General features: G+C 54.7%; 1 protein-coding gene across 1 annotated transcript in view; it reads left to right on the forward strand.

Annotated features, from left to right (window-relative positions):
* The window catches only part of TRABD2B (TraB domain containing 2B), a 212,781-nt gene that overhangs the window by 164,385 nt on the left and 28,703 nt on the right, over positions 1-19,693 (forward strand). The window contains exon 5 of the mRNA XM_051999752.1: positions 16,097-16,187. Coding sequence (XP_051855712.1) covers positions 16,097-16,187 — 91 coding nt within the window. The remainder of the gene's footprint in view (positions 1-16,096; positions 16,188-19,693) is intronic.

Genomic DNA, 19,693 nt, shown 5'->3' on the forward strand with positions numbered 1-19,693 from the left:
GCGGCAACACCTCGCCCACCCTCCCTCCCCGCCGCCCACCCACCAGCCCAGAGCTGAATTTTTTTTTCTTCCGTCTGGTTTTTTTATACTTCCCAAGTTTTCTGAAAACTCAGCAATTCTGTGGGGTGACCCAAGCTCCGAAACAAAGACAGCTTTCAGCTCCAATCGTTCACACATGAATATGTACATACCCAAAGAGGCCTCTGGGTGCTGGGTGCACCAGGGACCCAGGGTCCCTGAACTGGCTGGTCCATCTCCAATCAGGACAATGAAGTATAAAGAGAAAGTTCTTCACTTGGAAATAAATCCTGACTCTGGCTTGGCAAATCTCTCTCTCTCTCTCTCTTTTTTAAATTTTATTTTATTTTTATTTTTAATTATTAAAACTTTTTATTTACAAAACATGCATGGGTAATTTTTCAGCTCTGACCCTTGCAAAATCTTCTGTTCCAAATTTCTCTTCCTTCCCCCCACCCCCTCCTCTAGCTGGCCGGCAGTCCAATACATGGTAAAATATATGTTAAATCCAGTATATGCAGACATATGTATACAGTTATCCTGCTGCACAAGAAAAATCGGATCTAGAAAGAAAAAAACCTGAGAAGGAAAACAAAAATGCAGCAAACAATAACAGAGGGAGTGGAAATGCCACGTTGTGATTCACACTCAGTTCCCACAGTCCTCTCTGGGTGTATCACTGGACAATTGGAACTGATTTGAATAATCTCATTGATGAAGAGAGCCACGCCCATCAGAACTGATCATCATATAGGATTGTTGTTGCCCTGTACTATGTTCTGGCCCTGCTCTCTTCCCTCGGCATCAGTTCCTGTCAGTCTCTCCAGGTCTGAAATCATCCTGCTGGTCATTTCTTACCGAACAATAATATTCCTTAGCATTCACATACCATAATTTATTCACCCATTCCCCAGCTAAGGGGCAGTCACTCAGTTTCCACTTTCTTTTGACGAGTCTCTCTATCTCCTCAGACCTCAATTTTCTTATTTGTAAAAAGGGATGATTGGTCTCTAGGCTTCCTTTCAGCCTTTCTTTTTCTCCCTCCATCTCTCCTCCTTCCTTCCCTCCCTTCCTCCTTCCTTTTTTCTCTCAGTCTCTCCCTCTCTCCCTTGCTCTTTCTCTTCCTTCCTTCCTTCCTCCTTCATTCTCTTCCCCTCTTCCTTCCTCCCTCTCTCCCTCTTTTCCTTTTCCCCTCCCTCCCTCCCTTTGTCCCTTCCTTTTCCCCTCTGCTCCCTCATTCATTCTCTTCCTCTCTTCCTTCATCCTCTCCTCCCTCCCTCTCTCCCTCTCTTCCCCCCTCCCTCCCTTTCTTGCCAATTCTCAATTCACTAAGTATAGACAGTGACCCGGTTCTTATCCCGAGACATAAGTTGAACACTTGGATGCTTGTCTCAGTTCTGCCATGGATTCACTGCGACTTTAAGCTCATTACTTTTGTTCTCTGTTCCCTCGTGTATGAAATGAATTCCCGGGGGATGGGAAATAGGGTCATAGACTCCTAGACCAGTTCCCGCCACTCACTCGAGGTAGGACATGCTTTGTGCTGCTTGCCCTGGGCAAAAACATCCTAGTCCTAGCTCTGACTGGCCCTGAAGGAAGGGGGAAGGGTGGCTTCTTACCCTTTTTCCAAACCTGCCTTTCCTTTTTGGCCTTAATTTTCCATCTGTGGGACCGTCATCAGCCCACCTCTCCTTCTTGTAAGCTTGGCAGCCAGATGGACCGGAGATCATGCTCCGGACTCCAATGTCCGATTCTGGGTGGCTGTGTACACTCAGCTGCGTACCTAAGTGTCATAGAAATGATGTAACCATATAAGTTCTCTCAGTATGGCTGCTATCGTGTGGGGTTGGGGGTGCTCATCTACGACTCTCAGTGCGGATCTCAGTTACCAGACCCGAGTACGTCCCCCATCTTCTCTCCAGTCCCACGGCCACTGCCCTCTTACTCCCTGCCCGCACCCACCGGCCTGTTGTAACACCTCCTGTCAGGCTTCCCGGCCTTGGTCGTCCCCGCTCCTCCAGACGGACTTCCCGGGGCTCAGCTCAGATCGTGGAGGTCCCTGTTTCCCACAATGCACCAGGCACGGGGTCTGGGTGCCCAGTCAGTGGGTGAGATGTAATAGGGGACCCTCTGCCCCCGCGGCCTGTGTACCCTTGCTCCCATCACGGGACAGCCTGACGCTGATTCTACTTCTTATCAGGACTGACAGAATGAAAGGGGGGGTTAAAGCCAAGGGGTTACGAATGCTAAAAATAGCATGTTAATTGAGGACCTCCCGGGGAAGAAGAGGAAGGAGCTAGAATCCTGGCCCGGATGGGGGGGTGGGGAGAGAGAGTGCCGGCCGCCCCAGGGAATCACGGTCACCAAACCGCCGCGATGGAAATGACCAGAGAGGCGTCTAGTCCTGGGCCCTGAGCCCTGCCTGGGACCACAGGGAGGAAACTAGGAGGGAGAAGAAGTCAGGGCCCTTGGGGATCCCCGAGGCTGCCCCAGTCCCGTTTTGCAGATAAGAAAAATGAGGCCGAAAAGGAGGGGGAGAAATTTGGTCAGTGATCCTCCTCGATCACTGAGGATTGATTCACTCTTTGGAATCGAGTCAAGGGACGTAGTTTCCAATTAAGACCCATCTAATTGTTCTGTTGTCTGTCCTTCCTTCTCAAAGAAGGCCAGGGACATCATGAGAGCGACAGGAATTGGGTATAAGTGCGGCAGAGCTGGGCAAAGTCCCCGGCCTCAGTCTCTCCCTCCAGAGCCATCAGGAGGAATCTGCCCGATGGAAAGCCGAGGTCCATCACAGGGGATCCCTCTCCAGATATCCTCGGACCGAGTCCAGAATCAGGCAGGGTTGTTCCAGGTGGGCTGCTGGTAGGAGGAGGTCTCCTCGAGTGACCAGGATTCTTGGTAACCCTGGGCAGGAGTCTTAAGTATTTCAGCAGCCCTCAGAAGGGTACTTAAGTAAGTATTTAAGCAGCCCTTGGAAGGGTACTTAAGTAAGTATTTCAGCAGCCCTTGGAAGGGTACTTAAGTATTTCAGCAGCCCTCAGAAGGGTACTTAAGTATTTCAGCAGCCCTCAGAAGGGTACTTAAGTATTTCAGCAGCCCTTGGAAGGGTACTTAAGCAAGTATTTCAGCGCCCTCCTTAAGTCTTAAGTACTTAAGAACAGAACAACAGCACGGCTGGGGCAGCTAGGTGGCGCCATTGTGCACAGAGCACTGGGCTTAGAATCGCAGAGCCGTACCTTCGTGAGTTCAAATCCGGCCTCAGACACGTGTGCTTGTGAACTAGTCACTTTGCCCTGTTTGCCTCAGTTCTCTCAAATGTCTAAGAATAAGAGAGGAAAATGGCCGACCACTCCATTATCTTTGCCAAGGAAACTCCAGGTGGGGTCACCGAGGGCCAGCCGCGATTGAGACGAGTGAACGCCAGCGTGGCTGTCCCCGGGTTGGGGCTGGCGGCCAGGGCTCCTCAGACACCTTCCCTGTGGCCTCTGACGTTCTCCCATCCCTAACGGTCCCCCATGCTTCTCATCCATCCCCCCACTTGTCACCCGCAGCCTCTTTCACACATGGTCCTGTTATCACGTTTGCCCAGTCCCCCAATGAGGAGCTGGGAAGGGGTCAAGTGTCACACGGTTTTATCCACAGAAATAGGAAGGAACAAACTACCCATCACTGAAGGGTTTCCCCCTAGGAGAGACTGTGTCAGCGGGAGCCCAGGCGCGGGCCGGCCTTCTTCAGAATGTCTCAGCACTCCAGGAAAAAGCCCACCCTCCCTCTCGCTACATGCGGGTTAGCATCTCCCAGAGGGGGAGAGGTGAGCCCCATCACATCCCACCTTGGGCTCTTGTCCCTGGGTGAGCCTGAATAGATTTTTCCCCTCTCTGATCACGTTTTCCCATCTGTAAAATGGGCGTAAGTATATGTACACCAGCTTCATCCCTCAAAGTTGTTATGAGAAAATGTCTTTGTAAGCCTGAAAGACATTTAAAAACAGAGACTGAAACTCCTTTTCTCCATACAAAGTCCTTTTCTCTATCTTAGAAGTCCCCCTGCTCATCGCCTCCTGACCCCTGGGGAACAGGTGCTTTGCCGGCAATCACAGGGTTGACAAGAAGCTCCAGAATTTGAACCCAAATCTCATCATTCTAAAGCCAATCCTCTTCCCACCATATCATAACTGTTTTATTTGATCCAGTCAGAGAAGTATCCTCCCAGATCACAGATGTGGAAACTGAGGCTCAGAGGAGGGAAGGGATGCACTGGGCATGGCTGGTAGAGACTGGGAGGAGGGAGAGAGGGAGCAGAAGGATCCGATACTAATTCCGACCAACTTCTACTGGCAAGTCAGTGAATAGTCAATAAACATTTATTAAGTACTTACTGTATGCCAGACACTGTGCAAAGAATGAGGCGCTCCTTCCACCATAAATACTCTGCTGCAGTGACGCTGTTCTCCTGGCTATTCCTTGCACCTCCTGACATTTGCACTGGCTGTGCCTGCTGTGCCCTCCCTCCTTATCTCTGCTAAAGTCTTTAGTCCCACCCAAAATCCCAGCTGACACAGGAAGCTCTGCCAGCCTCCCTCAGCATCAGTGCCTTCCTGCTAAGAGTGTCTCCAATTTAGCACAGGAAGAATTGAATTGGGCGTATTTTAAAGCAGCAACAACTACTATTACTGCTCCCACCATTGCTTCTAGTACTACTATAACTGCTGCTACTTCTACTGCCATTACTACTCCTACCAGTGCTACTATCACTACTGCTGCTGCTCCTACTACTATACTATTAGTACTATCATTACTGCTACTACTCCTATTATTACAACTACTACTGTTATTGCTGCTGCTATTACTACTTTGGTCTTTAGGTATAGAGTGGATCGAGTATTGGGCTTGAAGTCAAGTAGACCTGAGTCCAAATTGTGCCTTAAATACTCAGCATTTAGGTGGAATTCTAAAACTCCTTTACCTGATCATAATCTTTTGTCTACACCTCTCTCTCTCTCTTTCTCTCTGTGTCTCTCTCTCTCTCTGTCTCTGTGTCTCTCTGTCTCTGTCTCTCTCTCTCTCTCTCTGTCTCTGTCTCTGTCTCTGTCTCTCTCTGTCTCTGTCTCTGTGTCTGTCTCTCTCTGTGTGTCTCTGTCTCTGTCTCTCTCCCTCTATCTCTCTGTCTCTCTTTCTCTCTGTCTCTGTCTCTGTCTCTCTCTGTCTCTGTCTCTCTCTGTCTCTGTCTCTCTCTGTCTCTGTCTCTCTCTCTCTGTCTCTGTCTCTGTCTGTCTCTGTCTCTCTCTCTCTGTCTCTGTCTCTCCATCTTGCAAATCCAAATCATGTTCTTCACCTAAAGTGTGACTTCCAGTCTCTTGACCCCAAAATTCTTTTCAGGGCTGGCCCCGCTCTCTCCCTTTCCCACACTGACTGCCTGCTAAGCCCGTTCAGTTCTAACCCAGTTCCTTCTCTGGAATCCATCACTCCATTTTAACCCCCGCCCCCACAAAGATCTTGCCCTGTCAAGCTTCGGCCTTGGATAATTCTCACTGTTCGATAACTGAATGAAGATGGGAAGGAGCCCCCAAACTGGGCCGCTTGACTCTGTTCCAAATTGATGTTGCATAATCTCAGCTGGGTGCTCGCTGTGGCAAGGCAACTTTCTTACGCTGACCTTAATTCACTCAGTGCCCTGCTCACCACGAGAGAAATTCAAACTTTTTCATCCATTTCCAAACATCTCAGTTGAGGACCTTGCTCCGTATTTCACTGGAAAAGATGAAGAACTCCTTGTCCCTCCTCCTCATCCGCCGTCGCTTCGATGCTTTCCCCTCTTTCCTGCTTCACCGTTATCTCACACAATGACATGACCTTTCCACTTGCCAAGGCAAAGCTTTCTACCTGCAGAAGACATCCCGTTCCTTATTATATTCTCCAGCACGTCACTCTCTTCGTCATCTGGATCCCATCATTCATCGTCAGTCGTTCCCCGTCTTCCATAGGCTTTCCTGCTCCCCGTAAACATGTCCGTGTCTCCTCCATTCTCAGAAACCCTCGTCTCCACCCATCCATCCCTACTCCCTCTCATGCCGCATTTCTCCTCCCTTTCAGTTCCTTTAAAAGTCCCCCCTCTCCTTCCTTTTCTCTCACTCTCTTCCTAACTCTCTCACTTCGACTTCTCACATTATTTGCCTTCAGCTGCTCTTTCCAAAGTTACTAACCCTCTCAACTTGCCAGATTCGATGACGGAAATTTCCTCAGACTTCATCCTTCTTGACATTTCTGCCGTCTTTGGCACTGTTAATTCTTCTTCTCCTGGATGCTTTCTTCTAAGTTTGGGGGATTCTCTTGGTTCTCTTCCTTCCTCCCTGTCACCTCTTCAATCTCCTTTGCTTGATCTTTGTACGAGTCAAGCTTATTCATCATGGGTATCCCCCAGGCTCTGTCCTCCATCAAACCAAGGACTGTATACCATTTTTTAACCTGATGATCTCACCAGTTCCCATGGATTTAATTATCATCTCTCTACAGATCCTTCCCTGATCTACATAGCTCACCCTAACCCCTCCGCTGAGCTCCCAACTTGCTTCTCCAGCCTCCTGTTGGACTTCTCAAACTGAATGTTCTGTAAACAACTCGTGTTCAAAACTGAACGCGTCCTTCTGCTTCCAGTCCCCCCCCCCAACTTTCTTATTATTGTGGAAGGCAGCGCCATCTTGTTTTCCCACAGCCCCTCCAGCGTTTGTCATTTTCTGCTTTTGTTCGGGTGGGTATGAGGTGGTACCTCGGTGTTGTTTAAAATGGGGATTATTATTGGGAATTTCTTGAGACTCCAATGAGGTCATATGAGTAAAGCCCATAAGCCAGTGGCTGGCATACAGTAGACACTATATAAATGCTGATCTCCTTCCTTATTTGTGATTTAGAGCGTTTTTTCATATTGCTGTGGATAGCTTGGATTTCATCCCCTGAAAACCGCCTGTTGTGTTCACCATTTATCAAGCAGGGAGCGCCTCTTGTTTTTAGGAAGCAGACCCTTCCCTCTATATCTCAGAAATGAGACCTTTAGCAGAGAAACTTGCTGCAAAGATTTGCACATCCTCCCCCAATCTCCTTCTTCTCTTCTCATTTAAGAGAACAACAGCATTTTCTTCATTTTACATAAGTGTCCCAGCTCTTGTGACTTCCCTATCTCATGTTTGGTCGTGAATGCTTCCTGTGTCATCCCTCCGGAAGGTAATTTCTTCCCCTTTAATTTGTCTCTGATGTCACCCTTTCTGAGAACTTGTCTTGGTAGAAAGTGAAGATGAGGTGACCTGAGAGGGCTTCCACTCTTCCACTCGCCCTCCCTCCCTCCTCGCATTGCTGCTGTGGAGAGAGCAGAAAGCATGCTGGGAAATCATGGAATTATGTCTCGTAAGGAGAAAGAGCATCCGGGCTCCTCTGGCTCCATCCATCCCTCTCCGGTGCATCTCATCATGGAGGAGCTCAGAGATCATTTGCTCTAACCCCTCCATTGGGATACTGAAAGCCACTGAGTGGAAGTGAGCGGCTCAAGTGGTCCCAAAGCCAGGCAGGGTCTGTGGGGTTTCCTTCCCTCGCGGTTCCTCCTCCTGGCCCGGTCGCAGCCCCTTATATAACCTATCTCCTGTTCCATGAAAACGGGAACGTTAGCGATGGCAGACTTGCTTACATGAGCGAACATCTGTTTACAGAAATGTTCAAGTGTTTATGTTCACGCTCCCATGTGTCCGAGGTCCCAAGGCCGCTTCTCCCCTTCTTCATTCCATGATTAATTGTTCCAGTGGGATTATTCTGCCTGACATGGACTTAATGGGCCAGCATCATTAATCCCCTCTGAGGTTAACCATATGTTTGGACATTTTTTAAAAAATAAACCATTAGTGGGCTTTTTCCCCCTTCCGCGGCCAAGAAGTCACGGTCTCCAGGGAATAGGGTCAGACTTTGGAATGGGAGCCCTCCCAGAATCTCAGAGTGGGAAGGGACCTCAAGGACGTGCCGTCCAGGCCATTTCTGAACAGGAATCCCCTCTCCAGCAGCCCCCATTAGTGACTGCCCAGCTTCTGTTCGAGTGTCTCCATGGAGGGGGAGGATACCAGTCCCAGAGGATGCCCGTCCCACGCAGGGAGAACTCTCATGATCAGGAAGGTCTTCCATGATTTGATCATGTGCTTCTGCTTCCCGTTAGAGTGGGGCCTGGGAAGCAGAGTTCTCCTCTGGTCCATCAAACACCAGGGTGGCGGGATCTTGGATTTCCATGTATTTAAGTCCATTATGTAGCAAAAGGATGAGATCTGCTTCAGAATCAGGTTCCACTAGAAAGCCCACGGGACTCCAAGATGCTGTGTTAACGATTCTCTGAACATTGAGTCAGTTCCTAGGATTCTAGGGTCACCGATCTGGATGGGGAAAGGGCCAGAGAGGACCCTTGCTTTTATGTGTGAGGAAACTGAGTCCGAGTGACGTGAATTCACAGATCCCACAAATGGTAAAGTGGCAGAGGGGGGATGGGTGCCAGGAGAGGGGGCCAGAGGGAGCTCTTCCCTCTTCCTCCTCCGGCGTGGGGAGGGATGGACGGGGCTCTGGCAGAGGAGCCCCTGATGCCCCAAGCAGAGCCCGTGACGCAGGCCCCGGCCCCTGGGCACCTTCAGGGATCTGGGACAGAAGCGGCTGGGGAAGCTGCGAGTCCTTTCCCCTTCTGGAGAAGACTTCATCCAGAGCGTGGAGGGGACGGCGGGGATGCTGGGCCCCGCAGTGGGCAGTGCTCCCAGTCCCTCTGAGTCCTTCCTTCCTCAGAAGGGGGAGCTTATCCCCACAGCCCGGGCTGGGGAGGGAGACAAAGCCGGACTGGGGAGGGAGACAAGGCCGGGCTGGGGAGGCAGACAAGGCCGGGCTGGGGAGGGAGACAAGGCCGGGCTGGGGAGGGAGACAAGGCCGGGCTGGGGAGGACACGGCTGAAGTAGGAGGCCTGGCACACTAAGGCCACGGCGGAGGCTGCTCTGGGTGGACAAGGGCAGGGGGCTTCTCACCTGTTCAGTCAGGGGAGTGTGGTCACGAAGGGGGGGGCAGGGAGGGAGCTCGGGCAGCTCAGACTCTGGGCAAGGCACTTAGCTCCCTTAAGACGCAATTCCTTAATCTGTAGAGTGGGGTAATGGGAGGTCTTAGCTCTGTGTTATTGTGAAGATCAAATGAAATAATCTCTGAGTCGCTTAGAAAACCTAAGATCATCCCGCCCCCAATCCTACTCTTTAGGGAAGGGAATAAGCATTTATGTAGCTCCTACTACATGCCCGGCACTGCGCCTGGAATGGCAAACGTCACCATGTTGAATGCTAAAATGCTCTCTAAATGGGACATCACTTTATTATTATTATTATTAAAGGAGCACAGGAAGGGTCAAGGGCAGCAGGAAATCCTGGGCTAAGGGGGAAGGGAAAACTTAAGAAGGGGAAAGAGGATGAAGGATAGAACAGGAGAAGCAGAGTTCTAGGCTTGGGGGAACTGAATCAGTTTACAGAAAGGAGACTGACCCTCCCTCCCCCTTCACTCCCATCCCCATCACTCCAGCTCAGCCATTTGTCTCCAGGATGGGGACTTCGGTCCTGGTCAGATGCCGGCTGGGGAGCATGATGGGATCACTTGTGGAAAAGGGCAGTGAGTGTCTGCTCTGATCAGTTATCCCTGCCTCACAAAGGGAGAGCCTTCTAAAGCCCCTCCCGAATCTGACATCCTTTATTGTAAGCCCCCTCCCAGCCCTGCCATCCCTGTTCTCAGGCTCTTCCCAGCTATCTCTGCTCTGGGTTCCCAGCCCCCTGTCCTCTCTGACCTTCTGGGCCTGGCTCCGCGGCTCTACCTCAACTCTCTGGCCTCCTCTCTCTCTGCCCCAGGATCCCCGAGTTCCCCCCTCTCTCCTGTTTCCCTAAGAAAACAAAGGGGTCAGTCCTTCCTCCCTCCCTCCCTCCCTTCTTCCCTTCCTTTCCCCCTTCTTTCCCTCTTCCTCCCTCCCTCCCATCTTTCCTTCCCTCTCCCTTCTTCCCTTCCTTTCCCCCTTCTTTCCCCCTTCCTTCCTCCCTCCCTCCCTTCCCTCCTCTCTTCCTCCTTCCCTTCCTTCCTCCTTCCTTCTCTTCCTCCCTCCCTTTCTCCCTCCCTCCTTTTTTCCTCCCTCCCTCCTTCTCTCCTCTCCCTTCCTCCCTCCCTCCCTCTTTCTTATCCTTCCTCCCTCCTTCCCTTCCCTTTCCCTCCCTCCCTTCCCCCCTCCCTCCCTCCTGTCTCTGGCCCTCCTCGGGCCGCCCCTGAGCAGCCGCAGCCACTGGGGGGCCGCAGAATTAGCATTTGAAAGGCGCCCCTGCATTAATTTCAGACGGAACATAAATACGGCTCGGGCCCCTGTTCCCGAGGAGCCCCGAGTCCGCTGCTGCTCTCCCCGGCGGAGGAAACATGTGCGGGGGATTAGGGACAGTGAGGGAGGCTTCGAGGTCTGCCCCGCCCTGGAAACATCTGGCCGCCCCTCCCCCCTTCCCCCCAACCCCTCGCCCCTCTTCCTGCCCCCCCCACGGGCCCCGGGCACTACCTCCCAGCCGCTCTTAGTCGCCCCATTGTTCCCGTCCCCTGCACAGTCCGGGGAATCCTGGAAGGGACCCGGACTTCTGGGGCCCCGGGGCCCACAGGCCTCCTGGGGGAGGAAGAGAAATCTCGGGCCGCAGAAGATAACTGAGGGGCCTCAGAACGGGGATGTCAGAGATGGGGACGGTCCTAGAGAACGTCAGTCCCCCCTTTCCTTTCACCGATGGGAAACCTGAGGCCAGTTCGGGGAAAGCTGAGCCTATAGCAGAGGGGGGCTGAACCCTGGCCCGGCCGCCGGGGGCAGAGCTCGGCTGGAAGGACCCCAGCTCAGCAAACCCGCCCTGTTGTCTCTGTTTGGGGCCATTGCACCTGCCCGGCCTGACGCACGGGACCCTCCACATGAGAGAAAGGGAGCACTAGAACCCGGAGGAGCGGCCGGAGCGGCCTGGGGGCCCGAAGGGCAGCGAGGGCCCCGTGGGAGGAGGGTCGTTCCCTGGGAGATGCTGCCACCTCTGTACGTTTCAGACGAGGAGCCCCCCAATCCCGCAGCCTGGGACTGTCACACAGACCTTTGTCCCCAACAGTCAGTGGGGGCAGAGAGACAGGACGGCTTCGGCCCTTTAAGCCCTTCAGTCCGGGGCTCAGCCACAACCACGGGACGGGGCCTAGAGGCCTGAGCTACTTTAGCTCACAGTCTCTGGTCAGTGTGTGCTCAGTCTGTAAGCTCTTCGCCCTTCCACACATAGCTAAGAGTCGCTTGGGCCTGGGGATAAAGTGCTGCCCTCAGGGAGCTTACAGGGCGGGGGAGGGGGCACAGGGCCCGTCCAGAAGCTGGGGGGGGCAGAATGGGGGGGAGGGGAAACCACAGGGGGGTTTCCTGGGAGAGCTTGAGGAGCGTCAGGGCTCGGGCCAGGACCGTGAGGGAAGCAGGGGGTCGGGAGAAGTCTGACCCAGATTGGGGGGGGGGGGACTGGGCTGCTGCTCCGAGTGAGCTGGGCCGGCCCTGAGCCATGGGAAGGGCCTGGCCTGTCTCTATAGGAGGTGGCCCCGTCCTCACTGGGCCCGCAGCCAGCTCTGGAGACAAGCAAAGCATCCCCAGGGGGTCACGAAGGCTCCCTCATGTTCCGGGGAGTCCCAAAGACTTCTGTCCGTGGGCCAGCCCCTCCCCCAGAGCCAAGGTTAAGATAAAAAAGTCACTCCGGCCCTCCAGGCTCTCCCTCCTCCGGGGCCCAGAGGCCCTGGGGTGTCTGGGGGAGGGTCCCGGCTCGGAGGGGTCCCAGCCATCTGCTCCTGCCCCCCACCCATCCCCGTGAGTGGCCCCTGAGCACAGAGCCTCAGAGCTCTCCCTTCTCCGCGGTGAAAGGCCCTGGGGTGTCTGGGGGAGGGTCCCGGCTCAGAGGGGTCCCAGCCATCTGCTCCTGTCCCCCACCCATCCCCGTGAGTGGCCCCCGAGCCTCTGGGCCGGAGACTCCTTCCGAGTGGAGGCAGAACTTTAGCCTTTGGAGGCTCTCACCGGAGGAAGGACCTTCCCGGTTCCCCCTCAGTTTACCTCTCCGTGTGCCCCGCGCTCTCACGAGGAACCAGCAGATGAATCCCTATCTTGGAGCATCTCCATCGTTGCTCCCACGAGTCGTCTCCCGAGGACCCGGATCTCGGCGGGTCTCCCGGCTTCAGGGAAACCTCCCTGCAGGTTGTTATAGTAGAAAAAGCGTCTCCCTTTAGCTCAACCCCAGCTAAGCCGGGCCCTCCCGGACACGCACACAGAGCGCTGGGAACTTGCCCTGCCCTTCCCTGCAGTCCCGTCAGGCCACGGAGGATGGAGAAAGGGGCTCACCGTTGGCCGCCCCCGACTCATCCGCCGAGGTGGGCTCAGTCCTGCTGCAGAGCACGGGGGCAGAAGGAGAAAACCAGGTCTGGAAGGGCCAGAACATGCGGCCGGGCCCGCTCTGGGGGGGCTGCGGCGCTCTGGGGGGGCTGCGGCGCTCCGCCATCCTTGGCCAACTGGCCCCAGACCTCGGAGTTTCCTGGAAAGGACAATCTGCCCAAAACAGGGGCCTTGGGCCAACCCGCTGCCGGCCCCTCGGATCCTGGCCCCGCCTTAAAGCCAGTCCGGACCCAGGAGGCCCAGATCCAAGTCCTTGTTCCACTGGAGACCGAAGCTATTATTTAAAGAAGTAATTCCGGTTCCTACTAATGGCAGTGCATTGAGCTTCCCAGAGCGCTTCCTTCCCAATGAGTGGCGTGAGATAAAGGGGCACATGATCCCTCTCTTCCTGAGGAGAAATCTAAGTTTCCAAGGGGGAAGGACTTGCTCAGGGTCACAGAGCTAAGCCTGGAGCTGGAACCTGAACTCGGGCCTTCTGCCTCCAGTGTTCTCACCCGCCAACCGCGGGGCTGAGCCGCCTGGGCCCGGGATGTCCTCTGACTTTACATCTTTCACAGCTGAGAAAGACCAGGTTACAAATTCCTTAGCCTGGCATTCGAGGCTCCCCATCCCTCCAAAGTGACCCGTGGGCCTCTCTTCCCTTCGTCCGGCCTGGAAAAGCCAGCATCTAAACGTGCAGGGACGGGGGACAGGACGGCCAGGGACGGGATGCACGGGCAATAAAAGGAGAGACGGGAGGAGGGAATCCCGGCCAAGCCCAGGGCCTGCCCCGGGACTCCTCCAGGAACGGCAGGGCTGGTCTCTGAGCCCTGCCCGGGCCCTATAAACGCCATGGAGAAGAGCGCCGTCAGACTGGACAAAGGCCAGCGTCCCCCGATTTCTCGATAAAAGGAGAAAATCCGAGGCTGCCAGAGGCGGCCCAGGGGGCTTGTCTTGGATTCTTTGCACGGTTCCAGAATGCGCCGTTAAGGGGATTGTGGGTGAGTGTTCGGAAAAAGGGGCTTCATCCACCCACGAACCAAGGGACCCGGGAGCTCACGAAACAGTAGGGAGTCATCAGAGGTCATTGAGCTGCATCTGGAACAGAAAACTGCCCACCTCAAGTGTCCCAGTCTGGAAGGAAGCCGGGGCCTGGGCAGCCGAGGAGGAGGCGGTCGGGGGCCTTCTGGAGGAGCTTCCCAAATTCCCCCCTGGAAGGAAGCCGGGGCCTGAGCAGCCAAGGAGGAGGCGGTCGGGGGCCTTCTGGAGGAGCCTCCCAAGCTCCCCTCTGGAAGGAAGCAGGGGCCTGAGCAGCCGAGGAGGAGGAGGCGGTCGGGGGCCTTCTGGAGGAGCTTCCCAAATTCCCCCCTGGAAGGAAGCCGGGGCCTGAGCAGCCAAGGAGGAGGCGGTTGGGGACCTTCTCGAGGAGCTTCCCAGGTTGGCCATGGGCTCGCTCCTCCTCCAGTGCTTCCTGGTGGCTGGGGCTGCCCCTGGATCTCAGGCTGGGCCGAGAGGCCCGGGGCTGGCACCCTGGTTCCCGCATGCTGCCGGCTGCCTCCCCCCCAGTCTCCAGGAATACTGGCTCCGCAGGAGCAGCCAAGGCCCGCGTAAATATTTGCTGCCCAGTGTATACAGCCCGGGGGGCTGGTGTTTTCCTTGGCAGGCCCTGAAAGCGCGCAGGGCTCAGACAGGGAGCCGGGGCGCCTCCAAGGAGGCGGGAGGGGAGATGCTCCGGGACCCGGGTGGGGGGCTCCAAGGCCTGCTCATCTGCGCTGTTTGTAGATTGTTCTGAGAAGCTCCTGGGTCTGTGGCCAGTTGGCCGGTGTAGCCCCACCCAGAGCCGGCCAGGGCCGCAGGGCCCGTCCCCTCCTGTCCCCCAGCCTCGTGCTCCCGGAGGTGACTGGGCCCGAGAGCACGGATGCTGGGGGGGCTTCGAGGACTAAGTGGGCGAGAGCCAGCTCTGGTGGAGTACAGGGAAAGGCGAACCTCCCGGGGGGAGATCTGGCGTCTCCCCCAGCTCTGGCACACGTGGGCTGGCTGATCCTGAGCGAGGCGGGCGAGGCAGCCGGACTCCTGCCCGGGGCACAAAGAGCGCTCATCTTCCTTCCGGGCAGCTTTCCTGAGAGCTCTCCTCACCCCCCACCCCCCCACTCCTCCCAGAGGCCCTTGCGCCTTCCTGTCTGACCCCTGTACAGCTCCTGGGACCCACAGTATCTGAAAGTCAGAGTAAGACAGCGCGTGTACTTGGGCAATGTCACCCTCAGTCCCAGGCTTTGGGGGCAACTCAGGGGGCTTCTGCTGCTGATTGTTAGATTATTGTTATATGGAATTATGTAATGTATAATTTATATTAATTTATATAATATGTAACATTTATATAATAGAAATAGATTTATGTATAAACACGTATTATATAAATTACATATTATATATTAATAAATAATGTGATGAATAATATCACTGTCTAGGGGCAACCAGCTAGCACAGAGGATGGAGCCCCAGCCCCGAAATCAGGAGGCCCTGAGTTCAAATCCAGCCTCAGACGCTTAACACTTCCTGGCTGTGGGACCCTGGGCAAGTCGCTTAACCCCAACTGTCTCAGGGAAAAAAAGCAGCAGCAGCAGAAGCCGGGTTCTAGACAATGGTTCCATAAAATAGGAACCATTGTTCTTGAGAGATTTGGAAACCTAAGGGTGAAGAGCTCAAGGACGTAGCTCCCTGTCTTCTCCCAGAGGATAATGGGAGTTTATATTCAGGAAAAACTGTGTCTAGGACAAGGGGCGAGGAAAGCTCAGAGCAGCCCCGAGCGCAGACAGGCTGTGTTGGGGGTCGGGGGGAGGGCGGTAAATGGACTAACAGTGAACCCTCCCAAACGGAAAGAACTGCTTCAGGAGGTGGGGAGCGGCCGCCCCAGAGGGGACCAGTGACCGTTTCCCTGGCGCTGAGCTCGGCTCCGAGTGCACAGAGGGGCCTCCCATTGCTTTGCCGAAACACAGGCTCAGGGCTGACTTTTGGGTTGTGCCCCCCGAGGTCGGCTTCAATACCCCCGGGTGGTGGGGCTGACCGGGGTCTCGGGGCACAAGCCGGGAAGCTCGGGGAGGTGGACATTGGGGCTCTTCGATCCGCCCTTCAATCAGCCAGGAACTATTCCTTAACTGCCTACTATGCGCCGGCACCGAGTACGGAGATAAAAGACATCTTCTCAAGGAGAGACTTTCCGTGGGCACACGTGCATTTATGTACAAAATGGGGACCGCACAAAAGCCTGCTAACTTAAGGGGGCACAAGAAGCTGGGGGGCAGGGGAAGCCTGAAGTAGCACACAGGGAAGGAGGGAGGCAGTTCCAGAGTCGGGGGATGGATTCTTCGAATCCTGAGACGGGAAAGACCTGTGAATGGTGTCAGAAGAGTGATCTTGGCCAATCACTTTCCCTCTATGAACTTCAGATCCCGTGGTCTCCAAAGATCCCGCCAGATCTTGAGCTATAGTCCTACCCCAGTGCTTAGCATACAGCAAGTGCTTAATAAGTGCTTGTCGACTTTCCCACTTTCAAAGGCAGCATCCGGAGGACGGAGGGCTCGAGGAGGGGTCACTGATTCTGGGAAGGGAAGGAGATGATAGATGCTCTTCTTACTTGCTATTTCAGGTCATTTCCTGGGGAACAACACTGTGATTGACGTCTTGCGCCAGGCTGGGTTCGAGGTGGAGCATACCCCGCCAGGGAAGGCCGTGCACAGGTGAGACGCCTTTATTTCCTCTGCCTCCATTTCCATGGACTTCCTTAGTCCTGCCTCTGGTCCGGGCTGGGGCTCTCGGGCAGCTGTAGCTGGCTCAGCTCTCTTCACCTGTTCACAGGATCACACAGATCAGAACTGGAAAGTGCCCTTAGAGACCCTTGGCTTTTACAGGTGGGGAAACTGAGGCCCGGAGGGGAGACCTGGGAGCATGAACATCAATAGCTGACAATTCCATAGCGTGTCAGGGTTTGCCGAGCACCGGCTGTGTTCCTCTCCGGGTGGATCTTCACAATGGGGCTGGGGGCAGTTACGACATCATACCCATTTTACAGGTATGAAGCCCTTCTTGTGGGCTTTGTACAGATGCCTCATTGGAAAGCCGGTTGAAGCTGCTCCCTGCTGGGCAGTGCCAGTATTACTGACCCCAGCTGGTTCTCCCAGCAAGGCCAGATACAGAGGGGCCCGTCGCCAACTTGCAGGGATGAATTCTTCAGCCTTGCCAACCCTTGAAATGGCTGATGAGAACACCCGGGCCTCGGGGCTGGGTGACCTTGCTCTCCTTCTGCATAATAGAAGAAACAGAGTGGGCAGCAGGCATCGAGAATTCCAGTGCTGGACTATCAGTTACCTTCTACTTTGGCTGTTGGTGCCCTGAGCTTAAGGTCCTTGTCCAGTGACCATGGAGAGGAAGGTCCTCAACCAGTGACCAATTGGAGGAAGGTTCTTGTCCAATAACCATTGGGAGGACCTACTTTGTCTCATCTGGAGAACCTGCCTAGTTTCCATTCAAAGGACCTGCTTTGTCTCCACCTGAAGGATCTGCTTTGTCTCCATCTGGAAAACCTGCTTTGTCTCCATCTGGAGAACCTAACTTGTTTCCATCTAGAGGACCTGCCTTGTCTCCACCTGGAGGACCTACCTTGTCTCTACTTGGAGGACCTGCCTTATCTCCATCTGGAGGACCTGCTTTGTCTCCCTCTGGAGGACCTGCCTTATTTCCATCTAGAGGACCTGCTTTGTCGCCATCTGGAGGACCTGCTTTGTCTTCACCTGGAGGACCTACCTTGTCTCTACTTGGAGGACCTGCCTTATCTCCATCTGGAGGACCTGCTTTGTCTTCCTCTGGAGGACCTGCCTTGTTTCCATAGAGAGAACCTGCTTTGTCTCTGAGACCTGGAGGAACTGCTTTGTCTCCACCTGAAGGACGCATCTTGTCTCCATCTGAGACCTGCCTTGTCTCCATCTTGAAATAAATGAAAGCCAGAAACAGAATTTGCAGCTCAGTTGAAGGAAGAATCCAGCTCATTCTTGGAAAAGCAAGGGAAGAAAGGAGTGGAGTTAATTTCACTATTTGTCCCAAAACAATAGGAAACATCCCTCCCTTTGGTCTTCTTGTATCAAGGATCTGGATCAGGTCATTAGTGCCCATGGGGAGAGCCCTGATGGGAGGGCATGGACAGGCACGGAGGATTAGGGTGTTTGCTGTTCCACAGGGGGACTGCAAGGGTGAGACTCCGACTTTCATTGCTCGAGCTTTTATGAAACACCTTCTATGCCCTAGGCCCTGGGCTAGGAGCAGCAGAGACAGGCAGAAGTGGGGGGGGGCTTTCCCTGGCAGAGTATTTACAGGTGAGGACCCTCCCTCTCTGGGATGTTAGATGACACCTGTGGTCACACAGCTGGAAAGAGTCAGACTCCAAATATGAACCCAGGTGTCCAGTCTACCCGCCAAGATGTTCTCCTTCTGATAGTGAGGCAGTTTCAGGGGCTCGTGGGAGAATGACTTCCACAGGCACTTCCACAGGCCGTGGCGTGTCCTTGCCAGTGGACATGAGGGCCTGCACTCCAGTGCTATGGGAGGAAGGAAGAGGAAGACGGGGATGTTCGCTAGTGGTAGCTATGACCCCCGTGGTCTTTGCAAACTAAAGGGTCACCAGAAGGGGAGTTCTCAGTTTGTGGAGAGACATGTAGTGTTAACGGATTTCTTTTCTCCCAGTCTCTTGGCGAGCATGTATTAAGCACCTACTGTGTGCCAGGTAGTATATTAGGGGCTTGGGATACAAAGACAAAGGTGCAATGATCCCTGCTCTCGAGGAGTTTACTCTGAGGGCATTATACTATCACCCCCATTTGACATTGGGAGTTAGAATCCTTGAACGGGGTCACCCTGCCCAGTAATTATTAGTCTAGATTTCCTTTATGCTCTAAATCTGCGGTCCTCAATGACTCAGGCTTCCCCACCCCCATTTCCTGCTCTCTCCAATTCACAGAGCCCATTTCTCAGAACGGTTTTCAAAGGGGCATTTGCAGGGAGGAGCAGGACCGGCAGCTGCTTCTCGGGCAGAAGTCACGGGCTCCGGAGCATCCTCTATGCTTCCCCCTCCCCTGGAAGTTCCCTTTGTTCCCATTCCCGGAGCCCCCACACAGCCGGAGCTGAGCGGGCAGAGGTCCGAGGCCATCTCCCCGCTCTGAGATCCCATGCCCCCGGTGGCCCGGCAGGTCCCGGACGCCCACCGCCGCTCAGGCCCAGGGCTGGAATGCATTCAGCAAGAGCAGGCTGAATTTTGCTGAGAAGTGGAGGGGTCAGGAGGATCCTGGGAAGCCCCAGAACAATACAGGGCAATAGGTGGGCCCAGGTGTTACTGGAGCATCTCCTTTTGTCCAGAGGCTTGGAAGGAGGGTGCCAGCAGCTGCCTGCCATCACTGACCTTGGCCGGCACAGCCTGGGGGGCTGGAGCTGGGAAGAAGGAACAGTTGCTCCCTTTCTCTCTAAAAAGAAGCAGGAGAACTGAGAGAGCAGCGGGAGGTCAGGAACACAGGCCCCTGTGAGGGGGAGGCTGGAACGCCCCCTCCTCGACCCTCCAAGTTAGAGAGAGAAAAGAGACCCTTGAGACGGCCCCGTGCACACCCTCCCTTTTCAAAGGGAGAAACTGAGGCACCCAGAGGTCATGGGGGGCAAGCTCTCTTGGCATCTTGCAAGCGCAACATGAGGCTGCCAGCAGTGAGGGCCAAACTGCTAATGGGACCCCAAGACCTCCTAGGCCTGGAGAAGAGCCAGCCCCTGGAGCCAGAGAAATTGTGTGGGAGGGAAGGAGCCACCAAGAGTTGGAAATCCAGAGCCAGCTTCCCACAGCAGCAATGCGGTACTGTGGGAAGGATCCAAATCCTCCCATCATGGTTCCAGCTTCCTCCCACCCCAACTTTCCCTGTTCTGAGCCCCTCTCACCCTGACACCCCCTGTTCTGAGCCCCTCCCAGCCCTGACATCCCCTGTTCTGAGCCCCTCCCAGCCCTGACGTTCCCAGGCCCTCCCAGCTCCGAGGTTCTCTGGGACCGTAAGCCCACCAGCATCTGTCCCATGTTCCTGCTGCAGGGAGTGAGCCTTGCCAAGGGGACAGCTGGCAGCGAGCTGGGCTGAGCAGCACTGCCCTCCTAATGAACACCACATCCCAGGGACGCCGAGGGCCAAATTTCCAAGGTCATGGACTCTGTGGGACGGGTCTGGGA

The sequence above is a fragment of the Antechinus flavipes genome, chromosome 4 (genome assembly GCF_016432865.1).
Source record: "Antechinus flavipes isolate AdamAnt ecotype Samford, QLD, Australia chromosome 4, AdamAnt_v2, whole genome shotgun sequence".
Taxonomy (NCBI): domain Eukaryota; kingdom Metazoa; phylum Chordata; class Mammalia; order Dasyuromorphia; family Dasyuridae; genus Antechinus; species Antechinus flavipes.